Here is a 22,813-nt window from a genome sequence, read left to right as displayed (position 1 = left end):
CCCACTCCTGATTGGCCAGCTCCCCACCAGGCTGCCAGAGCTCCTGAGACTTTTTTTTTTTTTTTTTTTGAGACAGAGCCTCGCTCTGTTGCCCAGGCTGGAGTGCAGTGGTGCGATCTCGGCTCACTGCAACCTCCGCCTCCCAGGCTCAAGCAATTCTCCTGCCTCAGCCTCCTGAGTAGCTGGGATTACAGGCACACACCACCACGCCCGGCTAATTTTTGTATTTTTGCTACAGACGGGGTTTCGCCATCTGCTGGGACGGGACCCCCTCTCTTCCTGATCTCACTCCTAGAAAAAACACTGAAGGAGCAGAGGTGTGGACGCCGCATACTGCGTAAGTTTCTCTTGCCTTGACACACCTGAGAAAGCTTGGTGTTTGAGCCCTACCTCCTCCCCACCTTACTCCCACCCCCAAATCCCCTCCTGGGAATTGTCCCGGTTCTTATTTATGCCTATCCAAAGTCCAAAGTCCACAGCCCATGAGGGGCAGCCCTGGTCAGGCTGGTCTTGAACTCCCGACCTCGTGATCTGCCCACCTCAGCCTCCCAAAGTGCTGGGATTACAGGTGTGAGCCACTGCACCTGGCCACTCCTGAGGCTTTTTAGTGCCTACCCTCAGTGACCTTCTGGTCACCTACGCTGGCTGCTGCAGAGTAACAGAGTCTACTGTCACCAGGGCCCTGGGACCAGATGACCCTTCATCTTTTTCATCCTTCCACCCACAAACCCCCTGGGCTGCTGCTGACACTTGACCATCCTTCCCCCTCACAAACGCAAATTCCGCATGGCCTGTGTAAATGGCAGGAACTTGTAAGAGGATTATTTGTCAGTGTAGGCATCTGACAAGATGACGGGAGGAACATTTTTTTTTTTTGAGACGGAGTCTCGCTCTGTCACCCAGGCTGGAGTGCAGTGGCGCCATCTCGGCTCACTGCAAGCTCCGCCTCCCGGGTTCACGCCATTCTCCTGCCTCAGCCTCTCCGAGTAGCTGGGACTACCGGCGCACGCCACCACGCCCGGCTAATTTTTTTTGTATTTTTAGTAGAGACGGGGTTTCACCGTGGTCTCGATCTCCTGACCTCGTGATCCACCCGCCTCGGCCTCCCAAAGTGCTGGGATTACAAGCTTGAGCCACCGCGCCCGGCCAGGAGGAACATTTTTTGATGACAATGAAAGGCAGAAAGACAAGATGAAGAAAGCTGTTCAGAGACATAGGTCCCCCACAAGGAGATAACCAAGCATTGTTCTTCTTCAAACAAGACAGTCCCTACAGATTCAAGGCTAACCCAGCCCAGGGGCAGAGGAGGACACCAGAAGTAAGGAATGCAGGAAGGAACTACAAGACCGGAGGCAGCAGGGACACTCCCACAGGACATCCGCTAGAAACAGCAGGGAACAGGCCAGGCGCAGCGGCTCACACCTGTAATCCCAGCACTTTGGGAGGCCGAGGCCGGAGGATCACTTGAGGTCAGGAGTTTGAGACCAGCCTGGCCAAATGGCAAAACCCTGTCTGCACCAAAAAATACAAAAATTAGCCCGACGTGGTGGCGCATGCCTGTAGTCCCAGCTACTTGGGAGGCTGACGCTGGAGAATCGCTTGAACCTTGGAGGTGGAAGTTGCGGTGAGCTGGGATCACGCCACTGCACTTCAGCCTGGGCGACAGAGAGAGACTCCATCTCAAACAAAAACCAAAAAACAAAAACCAGCAGGGAATAGAAGCTGAAGTAGCCGGAAAACCGAGAGGAGGAGGACTTTGTCAGCATGAGAGGGAACAGACAGAGAGAAGGACCTGCTGTCCAAGGCCCAAAACTGAGATGCACATCTACTGGGGAACCTGCTCTGGGGCTTTGGGAGAACAGTCTGGTCTCTAGAGGCTCCCTATTCACCTTTAAGACCCAGGGCAGGCCAGGCGTGGTGGCTCACGCCTGTAATCCCAGCACTTTGGGAGGCTGAGGCAGGTGGATGATCTGAGGTCAGGAGTTCGAGACCAGCCTGGCCAACATGGCGAAACCCCATCTCTACTAAAAATACAAAAAAATTAGCCAGGCATGGTGGCACATGCCTGTAATCCCAGCACTTTGGGAGGCCAAGGCAGGTGGATCACTTGAGGTCAGGAGTTCGAGACCAGCCTGGCCAACATGATGAAACTCTGTCTCCCCTAAAAATACAAAAATACCACCAGGCGTGGTGGCGGGCACCTGTAATCCCAGCTACCTGGGAGGCTGAGGCAGGAGAATTGCCTGAACCTGAGTGGCAAAGACTGCAGTGAGCCGAGATCGCGCCACTGTACTCCAGCCTGAGCAACAAGAGTGAGAATCCATCTTAAAAAACAACAAAAAAACAACAACAACAACAAAAAAAACAGGACAGAGGAGAGCTAAGGTGGCCCAAAAGAGCTTCCGAATTTACTGAATGCCACCAAACTCTCACTTAAAAATGGTTAAAGTGGCGAATTTTTTTTTTTTTTTGAGACTGAGTTTTGCTATTTTTGCCCAGGCTGGAGTGCAATGGTGGAATCTGGGCTCACTGCAACCTCTGCCTCTTGGGTTCAAGTGATTCTCCTGCCTTAGCCTCCCGAGTAGCTGGGATTACAGGTGCATGCCACCGTACCCAGCTAATTTTGTATTTTTAGTAGAGATGGGGTTTCACCATATTGGCCAGGCTGGTCTCGATCTCCCAACGTCAGTTGATCCACCTGCCTCAGCCTCCCAAAGTGCTGGGATTACAGGCGTGGGCCACTCGCCTGGGCCAAGGTGGCAAATTTTATGTTACGTATATTTTATACAATTTTAAAAGAAGGAAAAAAGTATAGTCACTTTGGAAAACAATCTGGCAGTTTCCCAAAAGGCTAAACATAGAATTACCGCACAATCCAGAAATTCTACTCCTAGGCACATACCCAAGAGAAGTGAAAACACATATCCACACAAAAACGTGTGCATGAACATTTATAGCAGCATTATCTATAATAATCAAAAAAGTGGAAACAACTCAAATACCCACCAACGGATGAATGGATAATGACAATGAGATATATTGATACAATGAGATATCATTTAACCATAAAGAAGTGAGGCACTGACATACACTACAACATGGATGTACCTCACAAACATTACGCTAAGTGAAAGAAGCCAATCACAGAAGACCACGTATTGTCTGAATCTTTTCATGCAAATGACCAGAATACAGGCAAGCCCAGTGGCACAGAAAGTAGGGCAGTGGTTATCTAGAAATGGAGAGGGATTGGGGGGAAATAGAAAGTGACTGCTAACACGTACAGGGTTTCCTTCTGGGGTGATAAAAATGTTCTGGAATTAGTGGCAATGGTTGCAAAACTTTGTGGATATACTAAAAAACATGAAATTGGGCCAGGCACAGTGGCTCATGCCTATAATCCCAGCACTTTGGGAGGCCGAGGCAGGTGGATCACCTGAGGTCAGGAGTTTGAGACCAGCCTGGCCAACATGGTGAAACCCCATCTCTACTAAAACTACAAAAAAAAAAACCCAAAAAACAAAAAATTAGCCAGGCGTGGTGGTGGGCACCTGTAATCTTAGCTACTCAGGAGGCTGAGGCAGGAGAATCACTTGAACTGAGGAGGCAGAGGTTGCAGTAAGCCAAGAACGCACCATTGTACTCCAGCCTAGGCAACAAGAACGAAACTCTGTCTCAAAAAAAAAAAATCATGAAATTGTATACTTTGTTTTATTTTATTTTATTTTATTTTGAGACGGAGTCTCCCCCTTGTCGCTCAGGCTAGAGTGCAGTGGTGCGATCTTGGCTCACAGTAAGCTCTGCCTCCTGGGTTCATGCCATTCTCCTGCCTCAGCCTCCCAAGTAGCTGGGACTAAAGGCGCCCACCACCACACCTGGCTAATTTTGTTTTTGTATTTTTAGTAGAGATGGGTTTCACCATGTTAGCCAGGATGGTCTCAATCTCCTGAACTCGTGATCCACCCGCCTTGGCCTCCCAAAATGCTGGGATTACAGGCATGAGCCACTGCATCCGGCTGAAATTGTATACTTTAAAGGGATGAATTTTATGGTATGTGAATTATGCCTCATTAAAAAAACCAAACTGTTAAGAAAACCAGGAGTGGTCTGGGGAAATGCTTGGCCACGGCTCCAGGCTCCAGGCTGGGCCATGCCTCACCTCTCTGGATGGGAACTCAGCACAGCTGATATCAACAAAGCTGAGTGTCCTATGTGTCACAGCTGATATCAACAAAGCTGAGTGTCCCATGTGTCAGGCATCACAGGGTCAGGGGGCTCCTGGCTCAGAGGGGAATGCGAGGGAGGGCAGTGGAGGGAAGAGAGTCCTGGCACAGGAAAGAGGGAACCAGGCTGTCAGCCCAGTGCCCAGCTGCTCCCCATCCCTCACACTCTGGCCCTGGAGCCCTTGGCCACATGCCTCATCCCAGGGACCGCCTAGTTGTGAGAGAAGCCCCCGTGGGAGAAGGCAGGGAGGTCGGGGGCACAGGCAGCAGCCTGGGGCAGGCAAGCCAGGGGGTTGACCTCACAGGCCCCAGCATCCTGGTCCCCTCGGAAGTGGATGGAGTCGGCAGAGTAGAAGGAGGGGTCTTCATCAAAGAAGTTGTAGGGTCGGAGGAAGAAGCCCACGCTGTTCCCCACAGTCACCGTGTTAGGAATGTCCTCTGCATGTGGGATATGCAGAAAACCAGCTGTCACCCAGGCCACCAAGTCCTAGCAGGGGAGAAGAAAGAGGATCACAAGGTCTGGCTTTGCTGAGGATGTGCCCTGCCTCCCACAGTGACCTTGCAGATAGGGAGTCAGCTCACCCACCTATATGTTCTTAGTTCCTCAGGAAAAATGTGAAATCATAAAGTTTCTTTTTTTTTTTTTTTTTTGAGGCAGAGTCTTGCTGTCACCTAGGCTGGAGTGCAGTGGTGTGATCTCGACTCATTGCAATCACCACCTCCTGGGTTCAAGCCTCAGGCACCCGAATAGCTGGAATTACAGGCACACGCCACCACACTCTGCTCATTTTTGTATTTTTAGTAGAGATGGAGTTTCACCATGTTGGCCAGGCTGGTCTCAAACTCCTGAGCTCAAGATATCCACCTGCCTCAGCCTCCTAAAGTGCTAGGATTATAGGCATGAGCCACTGCACCCGGCCAAAGTTTCATTCTTAGTGGTTTCTGAAGATCCCTGAGGAATCTGGCTCCTGAGGCAGTGAAGTGGCTCATCCTGTGCCCCTGACTCCTCCCCTCCTCCACAGCTGCCTGCTCACCCCTCCGTGCAACTAACCTGCCCTGCAATGGTCTCATTGTTGATGAAGTCAGTGAAGTCCACAGTGGGTGTCCAAGGGTCATTCAAATTGTAGATGCTGGTGCTACTAGGTTCCTCCTCCTTCCGCTAGGTTACCGCCAGTTGGTATCTACAGGAGTTTTTTATTAGACCTACAAGTTCATCAACTGTCCCACTGCCTGAAGCTGCACTGAAGAGTGAACACAAGGGGGAAATGAGCCCCAAAGTCTTGGAGTATTGAGCCTCTGTATCATTCTTTGTCCAGTTCTCTTTGCCTGTCTCTGTCTCTCTCTCTCTCCTCTGCAGCGTTCCCCCACTTGTCCACTGACCTGTACCTTAAACATCAACTGGCCCACCAGACTTCAGGTAGGAATGTTGCTCATCCATCCATCTGGATCAGAGCATGATGTTGAGCCTGGGCCTTGGAACCATACATGTGGACCTGTTTCCCATCCTAGGTCAAGTTCAGTATCTCAAATACCTAGATTTCAGGGAATCCTCTCTCAGATCTGTGTTCCCATCTCACTGTTTTTTTCCTCCAACCTTTAATGTGAACATTTTAGACATACAGAAAAGTTGGAAGAATTGTATAGTGAACATCCACATACTCAAGTCTAGCGTCTACCATTAACATTTTCCTAGATTTGCTTCAATGCCTCATATCTCAGCATTCCTCCACCCACCCATTAGGCTTTGAGTGGCTACAGATTGTGGCCACAGGAATGTGTGTGTGTGTTTGTGTGTACCTGTGGGAGGTGGAGCAGTGTGGAGCCCTTCATACTTTCTACCTACCCCACTCCCTCCTGACCACCGACCACTCACCTCCCCCAGCTGAAGCCTCTCTCCATGGAGCTGTTCTGGGGCAGTGGCTCCCCAGAAAAGCTGCGCACCTGGATGCGGTAGCCCCGGGGGTGACCCCACTTGTTGCTGTGGTTGCTGGCCAGGTACAGGTAGCGAGGGGTGGCGCCTCCCATGGGGAAGGCGGCCTGCTCCTCCGTCTCCAGCAGCTTCCGGGTCACCTCCATCCTCTGCATCTGGTGCTCAGGGCTCCAGGGCACAGCCATGGGGACAAAGGCCATATCCTCGGCCCATACCCAGTTCTCTAGTCCTGCTCAGGGTAGGATCAGGGAGGGCCTGTCATGCAATTGCCCCGGCCCCTCTGGACTCTGCCCCCACCTGGCTTCAGAGTGGGGGCCAAAGAGCAGCCCAGAACTGAGGGTTCTCCTGCTTCTCTTCCCTCTCCCCGAGCTAGTCCCAGTCCAGGGATTTGGAGGAGGTCTTTCTCCCTACTGTCTTCTCTGGTAATAATCCCAGATGCCTTGCGACTGGGCCTCCACCAATGTCCTCCCTCTGAGGGGCTGCATGGGAGGGTGTTTACCTGAGGTTGGAACAATCTCGTGGGCAATGGGCAGGGTGGCACTCCCTCTGACCTGAAGACTTCCCCTCACATGTGAAGCCCTGTGGCATTGCCAGGACTGCCTTATCATGAAAATAAGCCTCACATTGACTGAACCTGAAGGAGCTGTGTAGGCGGCATGCCGAGTGTCTTCTGTGTATTCATGCTTTCACTTTTACAACAATCTCAAAAAGGAGGAACTATCATTGTCTCCATTTTACAGATGGGACAACTGAGTCTTAGAGCATTCAATAATGTACCTTGGTTGGTCAGCAAGGACACACGGTTAATATCATGGCAGTGCTGGGGACCTGGGTCTTAGTCTGGCCTTATACTGCCCACACATCAGCACATAGAGAAAGACAGCATAGAGAGACGCCACAACACAGGAACAGCAGACATGGGGACCAAGGGGAAGGAAAACCAGTACTGGGCCCAATGCTGCTGGGGCTTGGAGGTACCTTTCGCAGTTTGAAACTTGGCAGAGAGCAGGGAACGGGGCTTAAGACACAATCTGTTTCCTGAACTTTTGGAGTCTGAATGATTTTGAGTCCAACTAGGTCCCATATTAGGAGTCAAGTTAAGTGATCTGAGACAAGGAGCAATAAATCAAAACATGCTGGTAGCTCCCTCTGCACCTTCCAAAGACCAGGAGAGAGGAAAGACTGATTCAGCAAACCCTTAGTTTCCTTTTGTAGATTCACTGCCCCTACTCTATATCCCAGTGTTTCCACCCTTAGGTGGCAATTACAGACTAAGAGTTTTTTTTGTTTTGTTTTGTTTTTTGAGACAGAGTTTCGCTCTTGTTGCCCAGGCTGGAGTACAGTGGCATGATCTTGGCTCACTGCAACCTCTGCCTCCCAGGTTCAAGTGATTATTTTGCCTCAGCCTCTGAGTAGCTGGGATTACAGGTGCACACCAGCATGCCCAGCTAATTTTTGTATTTTTAATAGAGATGGGGTTTCGCCATGTTGGCCAGGCTGGTCTTGATCTCCTGACCTCAGGAGATCCACCTGCCTCAGTCTCCCAAACTGCTGGGATTACAGGCATGAGCCACTGTGCCCGGCCACAGACTAAGAGTTCTTTATGGTCCACGTGCACAAGTAGGCTCCTGTGGCTAATCACAACAATACCTAGTATTTCTCAAGCGCCCACTATGTGTCAGGCACTGTTCCAAGTGTTTTAAAAGTTGTCATCATTTAATACAGAGATAAAGATAGATGTGTGTGTATGGGTTGGTTGGAATATATGCTTAAATTTTCTAGCTAAGTCCATTGAGAGGGCCTAAAAGCAATGACATCCCAGTAACAAGGAGCACACTTGGTGCCCAGATATTGGTTTCTAAATACCATTCTCCAATAAAGTGAACCTGATCTCCTTGGAGACAAGGTTGATTCCAGGGTAGGAGCAGGGAAAATGCCAGATGAAATTGAAACATTTTTGGGTGCCAGAAAGTAAAGAAGTGCTCAAAAACGTGTGGAGGTATGTGAAAAGGACATAGGAACTAATCTGAAGGATCTCCCAATGGCCAACGTTGGAAAAATGTAAAGAATAAAATAAATGAAGTACTGGGTTATAACCCTTAGAGTACAATAAAAAACCATGAGTCTATACAATTTGAATAAATAATTGAAAACAGAAATAAAAAGGAAGGACAACTCTTCCTTATGGAAAATTCCAATTAATAAATGGATAAGGAATAAGGAAAAAATTTTAAGGCTAAAGAAAATGTGGTATATGTACATAATGAAATACTACTCAGCCTTAAAAGAAGAAAATCTCATTGCAACAACATGGATGAACCTAGGGACATTATGTTAATTAAATAAGTCAGATACAGCAGGACAATATTATATGATCTCACTTATATGTGGAATCTAAAAAAAAGTTGAACTCATAGCAGTAGGACATAGAATGGTGGTTATCAGGGCCTTAAGGAGGGTGGAGTTGGGGACATGTAGCTCAATGAATAAAAAATTTCAGAAGTTCAAGAGATCTATTGGACTGGGCATGGTGGCTCATGCCTGTAATCCCAGCACTTTGGGAGGCTGAGGAGGGAGGATCGCTTGAGCCCAGGAGTTCAAGACCAGCCTGGGAAACATAGCGAGATCCCCATCTCTTTAAAAAAAAAATTAAAGGCCGGGCGCGGTGGCTCACGCTTGTAATCCCAGCACTTTGGGAGGCCGAGGCAGGCGGATCACAAGGTCAGGAGATCGAGACCACGGTGAAACCCCGTCTCTACTAAAAATACAAAAAAAATTAGCCGGGCGTGGTGGCGGGCGCCTGTAGTTCCAGCTACTCGGAGAGGCTGAGGCAGGAGAATGGCGTGAACCCGGGAGGTGGAGCTTGCAGTGAGCCGAGATCGCGCCACTGCACTCCAGCCTGGGCGACAGAGCGAGACTCCGTCTCAAAAAAAAAAATTAAAATTAGCTGAGCATGGTGGCATGTGCCCATAGTCCCAGCGACCCAGGAGGCTGAAGTGGGAGGATTGCTTGAGCCCAGTAAGTTGAGGCTGCAGTGAGCTGTAATCACACCATTGCACTGCAGCCTGGGTGACAGAGTAAGACCCTGTTTCAAACAACAACAAAAACCCCAAAGAGATCTATTGTACAACATGGTGACTATAGTTAATAACAATATGTTATATATTCTTGGAAACTGCTAAGAGTAGATTTTAAGTGTTCTCACCACCAAAAAATTATAAGGGCTGAGCATGGTGGTTCACACCTGTAATCTCAGCATTTTGGGAGATCGAGGTGAGAGGATCACATGAGCCCACGGGTTGGAGATTGCAGTGAGCTATGATCACACGACCTCATTCCAGCCTGGGTGATAGAGTGAGACCCTGTCTCAAAAAAGAAAAAAGAAAAGATAAGAAAAAAAGAATGTAAACCATCTGAGAGCAAAAATGTTGTTTCTTTTGTTAAATTGCATAGTGGGGTGCTTGGCACAAGTGTGCATTCATACATTTTTGTTGCTTGCTTGAATAATGTTATGTGAAAAAAACAGAAGTGGCGAAACGTAGGTACATTATGATAATATTTGAATATAGAAATCTAAATGCTTATATCAGTATATCATATTTATACATAGTATGCAATATAATAAATTCTATAATCACAGAGGTAATTTTTTAAAGCATGGAATACTTTTTTTTTTTAGACAAAGTCTGGTTCTGCACGCAGGATGGAGTGCCGTGGCTCAATCTCAGCTCAGTGCAACCTCTGACTCCCAGATTCAAGTGATTCTCCTGCCTCAGCCTCCTGAGTAGCTAGGATTACAGGCATACCCATGCCCAGCTAATTTTTGTATTTTTAGTACAGACAGGATTTCGCCATGTTGGCCAGGCTGGTTTTGAACTCCTGACCTCAAGTGATCCGCCCGCCTCAGACTCCCAAAGTGTTGGGCTAACAGGCACAAGCTACCGCGCCCAGCCCAATGAAAACTTTTAAAGCTAGGCATGGAGACTTCAGCTCACCCCTCCAGCACCTTTGCTTCTGCCAGGATGCCTTACCTGCTACATCCAGGTCCACCTTGAAGTGGGCGCTGTGGGTGTGGACCGTGCCCAGGGTGTGCTCTGAAACTTTGTTCCCATACCTCTGGGCAGCACCAAAGGGGAATGCTGAGCTGATGTAGCCGGTGGTGTGGAGTCTGACTTCTATGGCCCCATTAGGGTGGAAGACCGTATCCCACACATAGTCATAGTTGAGCATAGTAGACACAGATCTGACGACCAGCACCGTTTCTGCAAGGCCCCCAAAGTAGTGGGAGTAGAAATCTGAGTGGTGTCGCCGCAGGGGGAGGCCCTGGTTCTGTTCAAATACACAAAAGGCATCACGTATTGTCTTGGGGGCCTGGGAATCGGAAAGGAAGTGCCAGTCCACGTAGGTGGCCAGGTAGGGGCAGTCCACCCCACGGGTCAGGGGCGTGGAGAAGTGGCCCAAGCCAAAGCCACTATCTATGTACCGGCTTCGTAGAGCAGAAGGAGAATTGCCTCCATAGATGGCCAAGGCCTCCTGGACGCTGACTTCATAGGCTACCCTCTCCCCTTGGAAGCGAACGTCAAAGATCCTTGGGCCACTGAATGCTCCGAGACCAAAGGAGAAAGCCCACAGTGAGGAGGCCACTTGACTTCCCCGGACACTGAAGCGGGGGCCCTGGGGATGGAACTGCAGAGGGGGAGCTGGACCTGGGGGCACAGGGGACTTCAGGGACCAGGACCCACCTGTGCCATTGTCTGGGATCAGCACCACATTCACCAGGCCAGCCTCAAACTGGGCCTCCAGCTGGGCCAGGCTGTCGTAGTAGCGGCCTTGATAGAACACCTTCTGGATGGTCCAGCGGGCAGGGTCCAGGGCCTTGTGGTTCACTAGCAGCTCCAAGCCCACAGGGTTCAGGAAGAACCCAGCCCCCGAGATGTTGTAGTAGAGGCCAAACCATGTGGCCCGGTCCCCTGATTGCAAACCACGGGGAGCCGTGGTCATTGTCACCAGGTTCCGTCCCTGGCGCTTGTAGAAGCAACAGTGGTGGAGAAGCCCAGAAGCCTGGGGCAGCTCTCTGTCGAAGATCATCTGGTCTATGTCCAGGTACTCTCGGAACAGCACGGGGCGTCGGTGATAGGGCAGGGGGCCTCCATGACGCTCCACAGTCACGTCCCGCGTGTAGGAGGGGTGAGGCAGTGGCCCCACCACCAGCTCACTCACGTTGGGCTGGGGTTGCCTGCCAAAGAAGACGATGGCCAGTGCCTCCCGGGCAGGTGGGGGGCTCCCCCTGTCCAAGTGAGCCAGGGCTGCAGCCTTGGGAGGCAGCTGCAGCTCCACTGAGAAGACACAGTTGTCCGAGGGCCGGGCCTGGGCTGCATCCACCAGCCCTGGCCCCAGCCGCTGGGTCAGAAAGTGCATCACAGCTGTCAGCTCCTCTCGGCTCAGGTCTGCAAACAGCTGGCTCTGGCCAGGGTGTGTCCACGGCTGGGCACTAGGAGATATGGTGGGGCAATGGGGAAGCTGGTTCAGCTTACATTCCCTCTCACCTCCTTTCTCACTCCCAGCCCCATCTTCACCCATGCCTGTCACCAGAACACTAAACAGGGACAAAATAATGAAGACAGCCATAGCTGAAGCTCCTGGGTCGTCTTCAGGCTCTTGGTTCTGAATGCAGAATACAAAATCGACAATGATAAACAGAGAGAACCTGGGTGCAGGATGTTTCTCACAGCCTCTGGAGGGTCCTGGTCTCTGTGTGGTGCTGCCGGTCAAGAGGAATGTTGGATATTGTGAAAAACCCCAAGGGCAGAGGGGTCAGGGGTGGAGCTAGAGGGGACTAGGAATCAGGTCGTGTTCAGGAGGTGGGGCAGAGTTAAACTTTGATTTTAAATGACCCACGTAAGCCTCTATCCTCCTGTTCCAAACCAAACAACGTACTCAGGATCAGGGTCAATGAACCAAGTAGGCAGAGAGGTGCGTTTTGGAGATAAGAGCTTGCAAGGTGCAAGAGGAAGTGGAGGGTGGTGACTGTCCTGCGGCTCTCCTTTCTCTTCCCCCCAGGTGGAACTTTTCTCCTGGCTGCAAGGCTGCAAGGGAAAATCACCTGGCCACACCTCCACAGCCAGATTCCCTCCTTCCCTCCTCTAGTTTTTGATGTCCTCCAGGCTCTGCCTCCCACCACTCTCTCCTGCCTCCATCCATCCACCAGAATCCTAGCAGCAGCCTGAGGGAAGCCTGAGAGTAATGATGAGAAAGCAAAGCATCTAGTAGGGAGCTGGGGGGCTGAAGGGCTGAGCCAGGTCAGCTTTGTGGAGGCCCCGAGCGCCCTAAGTCACTGCAGGGGAGTGTGCAGGGTGCAGAACAAGCTAGAAGCTGCCTGGTTCATTGGGGTGGGGGTGAGTGTGGGGGTAGGAACCAGAGTATAACCGAGACCTTCATGCCTCCCCTTGTACTGGACTGAGGGATAGGCCAGGGCAGAGGTCAGGTGGGGCTGGGAAAACTGGCTGTGGACTTATCTCAGGCCTGAAAATCCTTTTCCAAAATGGTGCCGACATGGAGAGTGAAGCCACCTCTGTCCTTCACAGCCAATGGCTAAGCAGCTTCTTTTCCAGGTGACAAACATGTGGAAAGCCACTGTCATTTGGGCAGCCAGGTCCTGAGGGGAACTGGAAGAGACTGAGGGTTCCAGAAGGGGGATGTGCTTCCCTCATGTACCTGGGGAAGAATTCTCTCCAACCTGGACACATCTAGGAAGACTTCTCCGGAAGAGATGTTCGAGCGGACCTTGAAGATGATGCATTCACCTGGCAGAGAAGAGGAAGGATATTCCAGCAAAGGCACAGAAACCTGAAACAGCTCAGCACAAGCAGGGTGTTCCGTATCTGGGATCAGGATCGGGATCAGCCTATCTGGTGGGAGTTGGGGAGGAGGGGAGCAGGCAGAGGAGGTAAGATCATGAAGACTTAGGCCGGGCGTGGTGGCTCACGCTTGTAATCCCAGCACTTTGGGAGGCCGAGGCGGGCAGATCACGAGGTCAGGAGATCGAGACCACAGTGAAACCCTGTCTCTACTAAAAATACAAAAAAATTAGCCGGGCGTGGTGGCGGGCGCCTGTAGTCCCAGCTACTCGGAGAGGCTGAGGCAGGAGAATGGCGTGAACCTGGGAGGCGGAGCTTGCAGTGAGCAGAGATTGCGCCACTGCACTCCAGCCTGGACGACACAGCGAGACTCCGTCTCAAAAAAAAAAAAAAAAAAAAAAAAAAGATCATGAAGACTTGCGTGGCACATGTTTTCAGCAAGGTAGTCATTGCAGGAAGACAGAGAGACAGACACCTGGAAACCTAGACCAGGTCATTGACCATGACCCTGAGTGCGTTGTTTGATATGGAACAGGAGGACAGAGGCTTATGTGGGTCATTTAAAGTCAAAGTTTAACTCTGCCCCACCTCCTGAACACGACCTGATTCCTAGTCCCCTCTAGCTCCACCCCCGACCCCTCTGCCCTTGGGTTTTTCACAAAATCCATCATTCCTCTTGACTGGCAGCACCACACAGAGACCAGGACCCTCCAGATAAATCAACACCAGAAGGGTCAGGCTATCCAGAAATGTTTATGCCATTGGTTGTGTGTCCGGAATTGGTGGGTTCTTGGTCTCACTGACTTCAAGAATGAAGCCGCGGACCCTCGCGGTGAGTGTTACAGCTCTTAAGGTGGCGGACCCTCGCGGTGAGTGTTACAGCTCTTAAGGTGGCGCGTCTGGAGTTTGTTCCTTTTGATGTTCGGATGTGTTCGCGTTTCTTCCTTCTGATGGGCTCGTGATCTCGCTGGCTTCAGGAGTGAAGCTGCAGACCTTCACGGTGAGTGTTACAGCTCTTAAGGCAGCGTGGACCCAAAGAGTGAGCAATAGCAAGATTTATTGCAAAGAGCGAAAGAACAAAGCTTCCACAGTGTGGAAAGGGATGGGAGCGGGTTGCCACTGCTGCCTTGGGCAGCCTGCTTTTATTCTCTTATCTGGCCCCACCCACATCCTGCTGATTGGTAGAGCCAGAGTGGTCGGTTTTGACAGGGCGCTGACTGGTGCGTTTACAATCTCTGAGCTAGACACAAAGGTTCTCCACGTCTCCATCAGATTAGTTAGATACAGAGTATCCATACAAAGGTTCTCCAAGGCCCCACCGGAGTAGCTAGATACAGAGTGTCGATTGGTGCACTCACAAACTGAGCTAGACACCCTGAGCTAGACACAGGGTGCTGATTGGTGTGTTTACAAACCTTGAGCTAGATACAGAGTGCCGATTGGTGTATTTACAATCCCTGAGCTAGACATAAAGGTTCTCCACGTCCCCACCAGACTCAGGAGCCCAGCTGGCTTCACCCAGTGGATCCTGCACGGGGCTGCAGGTGGAGCTGCCTGCCAGTCCCGCGCGCTCGCATTCCTCAGCCCTTGGGTGGTCGATGGGACTGGGCACCGTGGAGCAGGGGGTGGCGCTCGTCGGGGAGGCTCAGGTGGCACAGGAGCCCACGGAGGGGGTGGGAGGCTCAGGCATGGCGGGCTGCAGGTCTGGAGCTCTGCCCCACGGGAAGGCAGCTAAGGTCCGGTGAGAAATCGAGTGCAGCACCGGTGGGCTGGCACTGCTGGGGGACCCAGTACACCCTCCACAGCTGCTGGCCCGGGTGCTAAGTCCCTCATTGCCCAGGGCGGGCAGAGCCGGCTGCTCCAAGTGCGGGGCCCGCCAAGCCCACGCCCACCTAGAACTCCAGCTGGCCCCCAAGCGCCGCGCGCAACCCCGGTTCCCACTTGCGCCTCTCCCTCCTCATCTCCCTGCAAGCTGAGAGAGCCGGCTCTGGCCTTGGCCAGCCCAGAAAGGGGCTCCCACAGTGCAGCGGTGGCCTGAAGGGCTCCTCAAGTGCCGCCAAAGTGGGAGCCCAGGCAGAGGAGGCGCCGAGAGCGAGCGACGGTTGTGAGGACTGCCAGCACGCTGTCACCTCTCAGTTGTATTTTGATAAGGAAACTTGCCTGGTTTTCCTGCCTCTTGTTCTTTTCTTTGACTTTATTTTTTTTTGAGACAGTCTTGCTCTGTTGCCCAGGCTGGAGTGCAATGGTGCAATCTCAGCTCACTACAAGCTCCGTCTCCCAGGTTCAAGCAATTTTCCTGCCTCAGCCTGCAGAGTAGCTGGGATTACAGGCGTATGCCACCACACCCGGCTAATTTTTGTATCTTTATTTTATTTTATGTTATTTTAGATGGAGTCTTGCTCTGTCACCCAGGCTGGAGTGCAGTGGCTCAATCTCAGCTCACTGCAACCTCCACCTTTCGGGTTCAAGCAATTCTCCTGCCTCAGCCTCCCAAGTAGCTGGGATTACAGACGCGTGTCACCACACCTGACTAATTTTGTATTTTTAGTAGAGATGGAGTTTCACCATGTGGCCAGGCTGGTCTCAAACTCCTGACCCCAAGTGATCCACCCGCCTCAGCCTCCCAAAGTGCTGGGATTACAGGCGTAGCCACCGCGCCCGGCCTCTTGTTATTTAAAGCTGTAGAAGTAGTGGGGCTCATTTCAAGGCTGTAAGAAAAGTAGGGTTCCCCTATCCTGTGGGACAGAATTTCAATATAATAACTCCCCCCTCCAGGCATGTGAGCCCTTCTTGTCCTCAGGGAAACCAAGAACCACATTTTCTCTTGCTGAGCTGGCTTTTATGCTCTATAGAAGCTCTTCATGAAAAAAAACTGTTTTGGGCTGGGCGCGGTGGCTCACACTTGTAATCCCAGCACTTTGGGAGGCCGAGGCAGGCGGATACGAGGTCAGGAGATCAAGACCACGGTGAAACCCCGTCTCTACTAAAAATACAAAAAATTAGCCGGGCGTGGTGGCGGGCACCTGTAGTCCCAGCTACTCGGAGAGGCTGAGGCAGGAGAATGGCGTGAACCCGGGAGGCGGAGCTTACAGTGAGCCGAGATCTCCCCACTGCACTCCAGCCTGGGCGACAGAGTGAGGCTCCGTCTCAAAAAAAAAAAAAAAAAGAAAAAACTTTTTAAAAAAGTTGGGTTTTTTGTTTTGTTTTGTTTTGTTTTTGAGACATGCTCTCTCTCTGTCACCGAGGCTAGCATGCATGGAGTGCAGTGATGTCATATATAGCTCACAGCAGCCTCAAATTCCTGGGCTCAAGCAGTCTTCCCGCTGCAGCCTCTTTAAGCTCTTGGATTACAGATGACAGCTCCCTGGATCAACTTGGGAAGGAGGAAGGTTTTTGAGAGATCCCCTACAGAGTGAGGACAGATCTTAGGGGAATTTTGTGGGATTCACAAGTAGGGAGTGTGTGTGTGTGTGTGTGTGTGTGTGTGTGTGTGTGTGTGTTGAGGGAAAGAATGGCTAGAGCCCACTCTCCTGCCCAGCAAGGCCTTAGGGAAGTGATAGCCTCAGAGGGAAACTCATGCCGAGGCCCCTCCTCTGTCCCCACCTTGGCAAGACTTGGCAAGGCAGTGGAAAGTGAGTTTAACAGCAGTGATCACTGTCTACTGAAGACTAGCTGACAGTCCCCAAAAGTCCCAGATTCCAGAGTCTTACCTAACCCTACAGATAAGCACCCTCAACAAACATGCCTGGAGTTTAATTTCCTGCCAGCCAGGTAGCTGAGGGCACAGAGCTGGTTATCTAACATAAAAAAAAATAAGGCCAGGAGTGGTGGCTCATGCTTGTAATCCCAGCACTTTGGGAGGCTGAGGTGGGTGGATCACCTGAGGTCGGGAGTTCATGACCAGCCTGGCCAACATAGTGAAACCCCATCTCTACTAAAAATACAAAAATTAGCTGGGCGTGGTGGCCCACGTCTGTAATCCCAGCTACTTGGGAGGCTGAGGCACAAGAATCACTTGAACCTGGGAGGTGGAGTTTGCAATGAGGCAAGATTGTGCCACTACACTCCAGCCTGGGTGACAGAGCTGGACTGTATCTCAGAAAAAAGGTAAGAGAAAAGAAACGAAGAGAGAAAAAGAGAGAGAGAAAGAAAGAAGAAAGAAAGAAAGAAGAAAGAAAGAAAGAAAGAGAAAGAAAGAAAAAGGAAGGAAGGAAGGAAGGAAGGAAGGAAGGAAGGAAAAGGGAAGGGAAGGGAAAGGAAGGAAAGGAAAGGAGAGAGGAAGGGAAGGAAGGAAGGAGGGAGGGAGGGAAGGAGGGAGGAAAGAAAGGAAGAAGGAAGGAGGGAAGGAAGGAAGGAAGGAAAGAAAGGGAAGGGCAGGGAAGGAAGGGAGAGAAAGAAAAGAAAAAGAAAGAAAGAAGGAAGGAATGAAACAAAGGAAACAGGCTGGTGGTCATGCAACCACACTTTGGAGATGGATGGGAAGACGAGGTCATGAGATCCGCTTTGATCAAATGGAGAAACCCTGTTTTACAAAAAACAAAATTACGGTGAGCCATCCCGATACTGGGGCAGAAAACCAGTAGGCGGAATGAACCAGAGATCAACTGCACTCACCTTGGCCACAGAATTCCAAAAAAAAAAACATCAAAGAAAAGAAAAGAAAGGAAGGTAACCAGGCATGGTGGCTCACATCTGTAATCCCAGCACGTTGGGAAGGTGAGGTGGGAGGATTGCTTGAGCCCAGAAGTTCAAGATCAGCCTGGGCAACATAGCAAGACCCACATCTCTACAAAAAAGTAAAAAAAAAAAAAAGAATTAGCTGCTGTAAGGCATGATCATGATGCCATTACACTTCAGCCTGGGCAACGGAGCAGGATGCTATCTCAGAAAAAGAAACAAAAAGAAAAGTGACATTTAATATTTATGCCCGAATGTTGGGGAGTAGAACTCACACCCAATATTCCCATCAATGAGCAGTAACATGGAGATGAGGAACTAGAAAGCTTCTTGAAGTCAAGACAGACAATAGAATTACTGTAACTAAGGCATGAAGGGGTCATTGGAAACAGGCTGTGAATCAGAAATTTAAAGAAAATAAATACTGCATGTATTCACTCCAAGAAAAGTAAAGGTTAAATGAAAAACAGAAGTTTTATTCTACTGCAGGCAAGGCTATAGACAGGTCATGGTGACCTAGCCTGCAGAAATAGGCTCCAGACACCCCTGAGCAAAGTTAAAAGAAGAACAAATTCCTTTGCTGTCTCCCCTTTCTCTAAACCATTAATTATGACTATGTTTGCCAATACTTGTATTCAGTAAAATTGATAAGTTTCTGTTTTACAAGTTATGCCAAGTCAACAGTTATGCTATAGATTATGTGACTTGTCACTATATAGTTTACTGCCTTTGTCCTGTTTCTGTGTACTAGCCTGTATAAGCTAGACTCTGTCTTTGTTCAGTGCTCAGCTTTTTAGATGTGAGTACACTGAGCTGGTACACACCTAATAAATATCCTCCTGTATTCACCCATACTAGTCTCTCTAGTTCTCTGTGTCCTGCAACAGTTGTGTGACCTTTAGGATAAAGGAAATAAAATCTAATGTCAAGGCCTAGCCACAAGGCAGTCCATCCCAGCCAGGGAACTTGTGTCTGGTCCTTTGGTAAGTTATGGTCAATAGCGGGGAAGGTACCTCCAGCTCTTGGCTAAGAACATGCCATTAAGACAACTAATGTTGGGGCTGGGCACAGTGGCTCACGCCTGTAATCCCAGCACTTTGGGAGGCCAAGATGGGCAGATCACTTGAGGTCAAAAGTTCAAGAACAGCCTGGCCAACATGGTGAAAGCCCGTCTCTATGAAAAATACAAAAATTAACTGGGCATGGTGGTGGGCACCTGTAATCCCAGCTACTCAGGAGGCTGAGGCAGGAGAATTGCTTGAACCTGGGAGGCAGAGGTTGCAGTGAACTGAGATCACACCATGGCACTCCAGCCTGGGTGACAGAGCAAGACTCTGTCTCAAAAGAAAAAAAAGACAACTAATGTTGACCAGGTGCAGCAGCTCACACCTGTAATCTCTTCATTTTGGGATGCCAAGAGTCGAGAATCACATGAGCCCAGGAGTTCAAGACCAGCTTGGACAATACAGAGAGACCTCATCTCTACAAAAAATTAAAAAAAAAAAATTAGCCAGGCACATCCTAGCTACTTGGGAGGCTGAGGCAGGAGGATTGCTTGAGCCCAGGAATTCAAGGCTGCAGTAAGCTATGATTGTGCCAGTGCACTCCAGCCTAGGTGACAGAGCAAGACCTTGTCACTAAAAAAAGAAAAAACAGAAAGAGAAAAGATTTATTTTGGTTGAATGTGGTGCCTCATGCCTGTAATTCCAGCACTTTGTAGGAAGAGACAGGAGAATGGCTTGAGCCCAGGAGTCCAAGACCACCCTGGGCAACATAGCAAGGCCTCATCTCTACAGTAACTTTAAAAATACATATACATATATAGGCTGGCGTGGTAGCTCATACCTGTAATCCTAGCACTTTGAGAGGCCAAGATGGGCAGATTCTTTGAGCTCAGGAGTTCAAGACCAGCCTGGGCAACATGGCAAAACGCTGTCTACCAAAAATATAAAAAATTAGCCAAGTATAGTGGTGCATGCCTGTGGTCCCAGCTTCTTCAGAGGCTGAAGTGGGAGGATCACTTGAGCCCGCAGGGTGGAGGTTGCAGTGAGCCAAGATTGCACCTCTACACTCCAGCCTGGGCAATACAGTGAGAACCTGTCTCAAAAACAAAACAGGCCGGGCGCGGTGGCTCACGTTTGTAATCCCAGCACTTTGGGAGGCCAAGGCGGGTGGATCACGAAGTCAGGAGATCGAGACCACGGTGAAACCCCATCTCTACTAAAAAAAAATACAAAAAATTAGCCGGGCGTGGTGGCGGGCGCCTGTAGTCCCAGCTACTAGGAAAGGCTGAGGCAGGAGAATGGCATGAACCCGGGAGGCGGAGCTTGCAGTGAGCCGAGATTGCGCCACTGCACTCCAGCCTGGGCGACAGAGCGAGACTCTGTCTCAAAAAACAAAACAAAACAAAACACCAAAAACATATATGTAGAGAGAGATTTGGCCAATGACAAATATTGACAGTTAAAGTAAGAAAGGCTGGCAGGGCTTGGTGGCTTACACCTGTAATCCCAGCACTTTGGGAGGCCGAGGTGGGAGGATCACTTGAGCCCAGGAGTTTGAGACCAGGCAACATAGTGAGACATGGTCTCTACAATTTTTTTTTTTGAGACAAAGTTTCACTCTTGTTGCCTAGGCTGGAGTGCAGTGATGTGATCTCAGCTCACTGCAACCTCCACCTCCCAGGTTCAAGCAATTCTCCTGCCTCAGCCTCCGGAATAGCTGGGATTACAGGCACCCGCCACCATGCCCAGCTATTTTTTTATATTTTTAGTAGAGACGGGGTTTCATCACGTTGGCCAGGCTGGTCTTGAACTCTTGACCTCAGATGATCCACCTGCCTCGGCCTCCCAAAGTGCTCAAATTACAGGCATGAGCCACCGCGCCTGGCCTACAAAATTTTTTTAAATTAGGCAGGCATGGTGGCACATGCCTGTAATTCCAGCTACTCAGGAGGCTGAGGCGGGAGGATCGCTTGAGTCTGGGAGGTTGAGGCTGCAGTGAGCCATGGTGGTACCACTGCACTCCAGCCTGGGTGACAGAGCAAGACCTTTTCTTAAGGGGGGAAAAAAAGAAAAAGAAAAAAGGAAAGGAAAGAAAGAAAGAAAAGAAGGCAGGCAGGCAGGCAGGCGGGCGGGCAGAGATCACCCACGGAGGACTTCTGGAGAGAGGAGAAAGGAGGACCAAGGACAGAGCCCTAGAAAAGGCAAGAGCTTGGGGCTCCATGAGTAGGTAAGGGGAGCAGAAGTCAAGGAGCCTGAGAAGACTGAGAAGGAGCAACTATGGATGAGAAGGAGCAACTATGGATGAAAAGGGGACAATGTGGGGGAGTCAAGATGGGAGAGGGTTCCAAGAAGGGAGGACAGTTGGTGTTGTCAAATGCCACCGAGAGGTCCAGAAAGTAGGCGGCCAAGAGCTCTTGTTGATTTTGTGTTTAAGAAATCACTGGGGGCCGGGTGCTGTGGCTCACACCTGTAATCCCAGTACCTTGAGAGGCCAAGGCGGGCGGATCACTTGAGGTCAGGAGTTCGAGACCAGCCTGGCCAACATGATGAAACCCTGTCTCTACTAGAACTACAAAATTAGCCGGGCATAGTGGCAGGTGCCTGTAATCCCAGCTACTCAGGAGGCTGAGGCAGGAGAATCACTTGAACCCAGGAAGTGGAGGTTGCAGTAAGCCAAGATCATGCCATTGCACGCCAGCCTGGGCGACAACAGTGAAATTCCGTCTCAAAAAAATAAAAGAGGCGAGGCAAGTGGGCACACCTCATGTCCTCACAGGGGGTTGCCATGTCCACATTCCTGGAGAAGTCCTAGTCATGCCGTCTGACCCAAGCCTCAGGGGTTCCCTTGTCCAACTCCTTTATCTCAGGCCACTGGGCCCCAACTCCTAAAGATCTGAGCCTTGGCAGCACCAGTTCCTTCAGAACCTGACATCCTCAGCCAGTAATCACTCCTAGACAACTGACCACAAGTCTGAAGCCAAGACTCCAGACAACTTCTGTGGTCTAAGGAAGAGATTGGATTGGGGTGTGGGGCTGGAGGTCCACCTTGCGGCCCTCCTGAGTTGAACTGATGTTCTAACAATCTAGATATCCATTCTGCCTCCCCTCATCTGGGGCCTGGGGCAGGTGGCATCATCACCATGCTGAGACGTAAGGAGGCAGACACAATCAGTCACGTTTTCATATAAAAGCTTGTGAGAATTGACATACAATTACACACACACCACATACAAACACTCATGATCTTTGGTCTGGAGATGGGTTTCAAGGCAACTAAATTCCAGTGAACAAGATGGTGAGGGGGTGGGGGTGGATACCTGAATTCCTTTGCTCCCCTTCCCCCAGCACTGATGATGGTGCAAGTAGCCATAAGAAAGAGCCATAAGGAGGTGGGGACAAGAGGATATGCATTGAAAGGAGAAGTTCAGGCCGGGCGCAGTGGCTCACACCTGTAATCCCAACACTTTGGGAGGCCAAGGCAGGCAGATCACCTTAGGTCAGGAGTTCGAGACCAGCCTGGCCAACATGGTGAAACCCCGTCTCTACTAAAAATACAAAATTAGCCAGGCGTGGTGGCAGGCACCTGTAATCCCAGCTACTCAGGAGGCTGAGACAGGAGAATCGCTTGAACCCGGGAGGTGGAGGTTGCAGTGAGCCGAGAGTGTACCATTGCACTCCAGCCTGGGTGACAAGAGTGAAACTCCATCTCAAAAAATAAAAATTAAAAAAAATAAAAAAGAAAGTTCAAGTCCTCAGGTCAGAGGGCCTATGAAGCCTGCATCAGTGTCCCAGCAGGCCAGGCATCCCCCTTTCTCCTGCATCTCTGTCTTGAGTCTGCCCTTCTCTCCATCTCTCCCTGTCCTCCTTCACTCTTGCTTCTACTCCTGGCCATATTATGAATTAATATGCCATTGCAGGCCCCCTGCTCCTCACTGAAGGCTTTCTCCCTGTTCTTTAGAGCCTAATTTCTCTCCAGCTCACTGATTCCTCCCCATCCATTGTTCCACTGACCTACGGCAGAACTTGGGCTTGGGACAGAACAGACAGAAGGTAGCAGAAGCTTCCATGATGCCAGAGCTCCCAGAACATATTCTGGTCTTTTTCTGGGCAGAAGCTGAGTGG

The 22,813-nt window shown here is 50.4% G+C and overlaps 1 protein-coding gene across 1 annotated transcript; it reads right to left on the bottom strand.

Moving 5' to 3' along the window:
• Positions 1-4,434: 4,434 nt before the first annotated feature.
• On the bottom strand, positions 4,435-22,758 carry LOC116475368 (membrane primary amine oxidase-like). The gene is given in 6 exon segments (XM_032164722.2): positions 4,435-4,710; positions 5,275-5,404; positions 6,097-6,382; positions 10,185-11,817; positions 12,868-12,956; positions 22,707-22,758. Coding segments are annotated over 6 exon segments (2,466 nt in total).
• Between the last annotated feature and the right edge of the window lie 55 nt (positions 22,759-22,813).

This window comes from Hylobates moloch, unplaced genomic scaffold (assembly GCF_009828535.3).
Source record: "Hylobates moloch isolate HMO894 unplaced genomic scaffold, HMol_V3 SCAFFOLD_10, whole genome shotgun sequence".
NCBI classification, from domain to species: Eukaryota; Metazoa; Chordata; class Mammalia; order Primates; family Hylobatidae; genus Hylobates; species Hylobates moloch.
The sequence above is the reverse complement of the archived record's forward strand: the minus strand, read 5'-3'. Positions and strand labels throughout refer to the sequence as shown.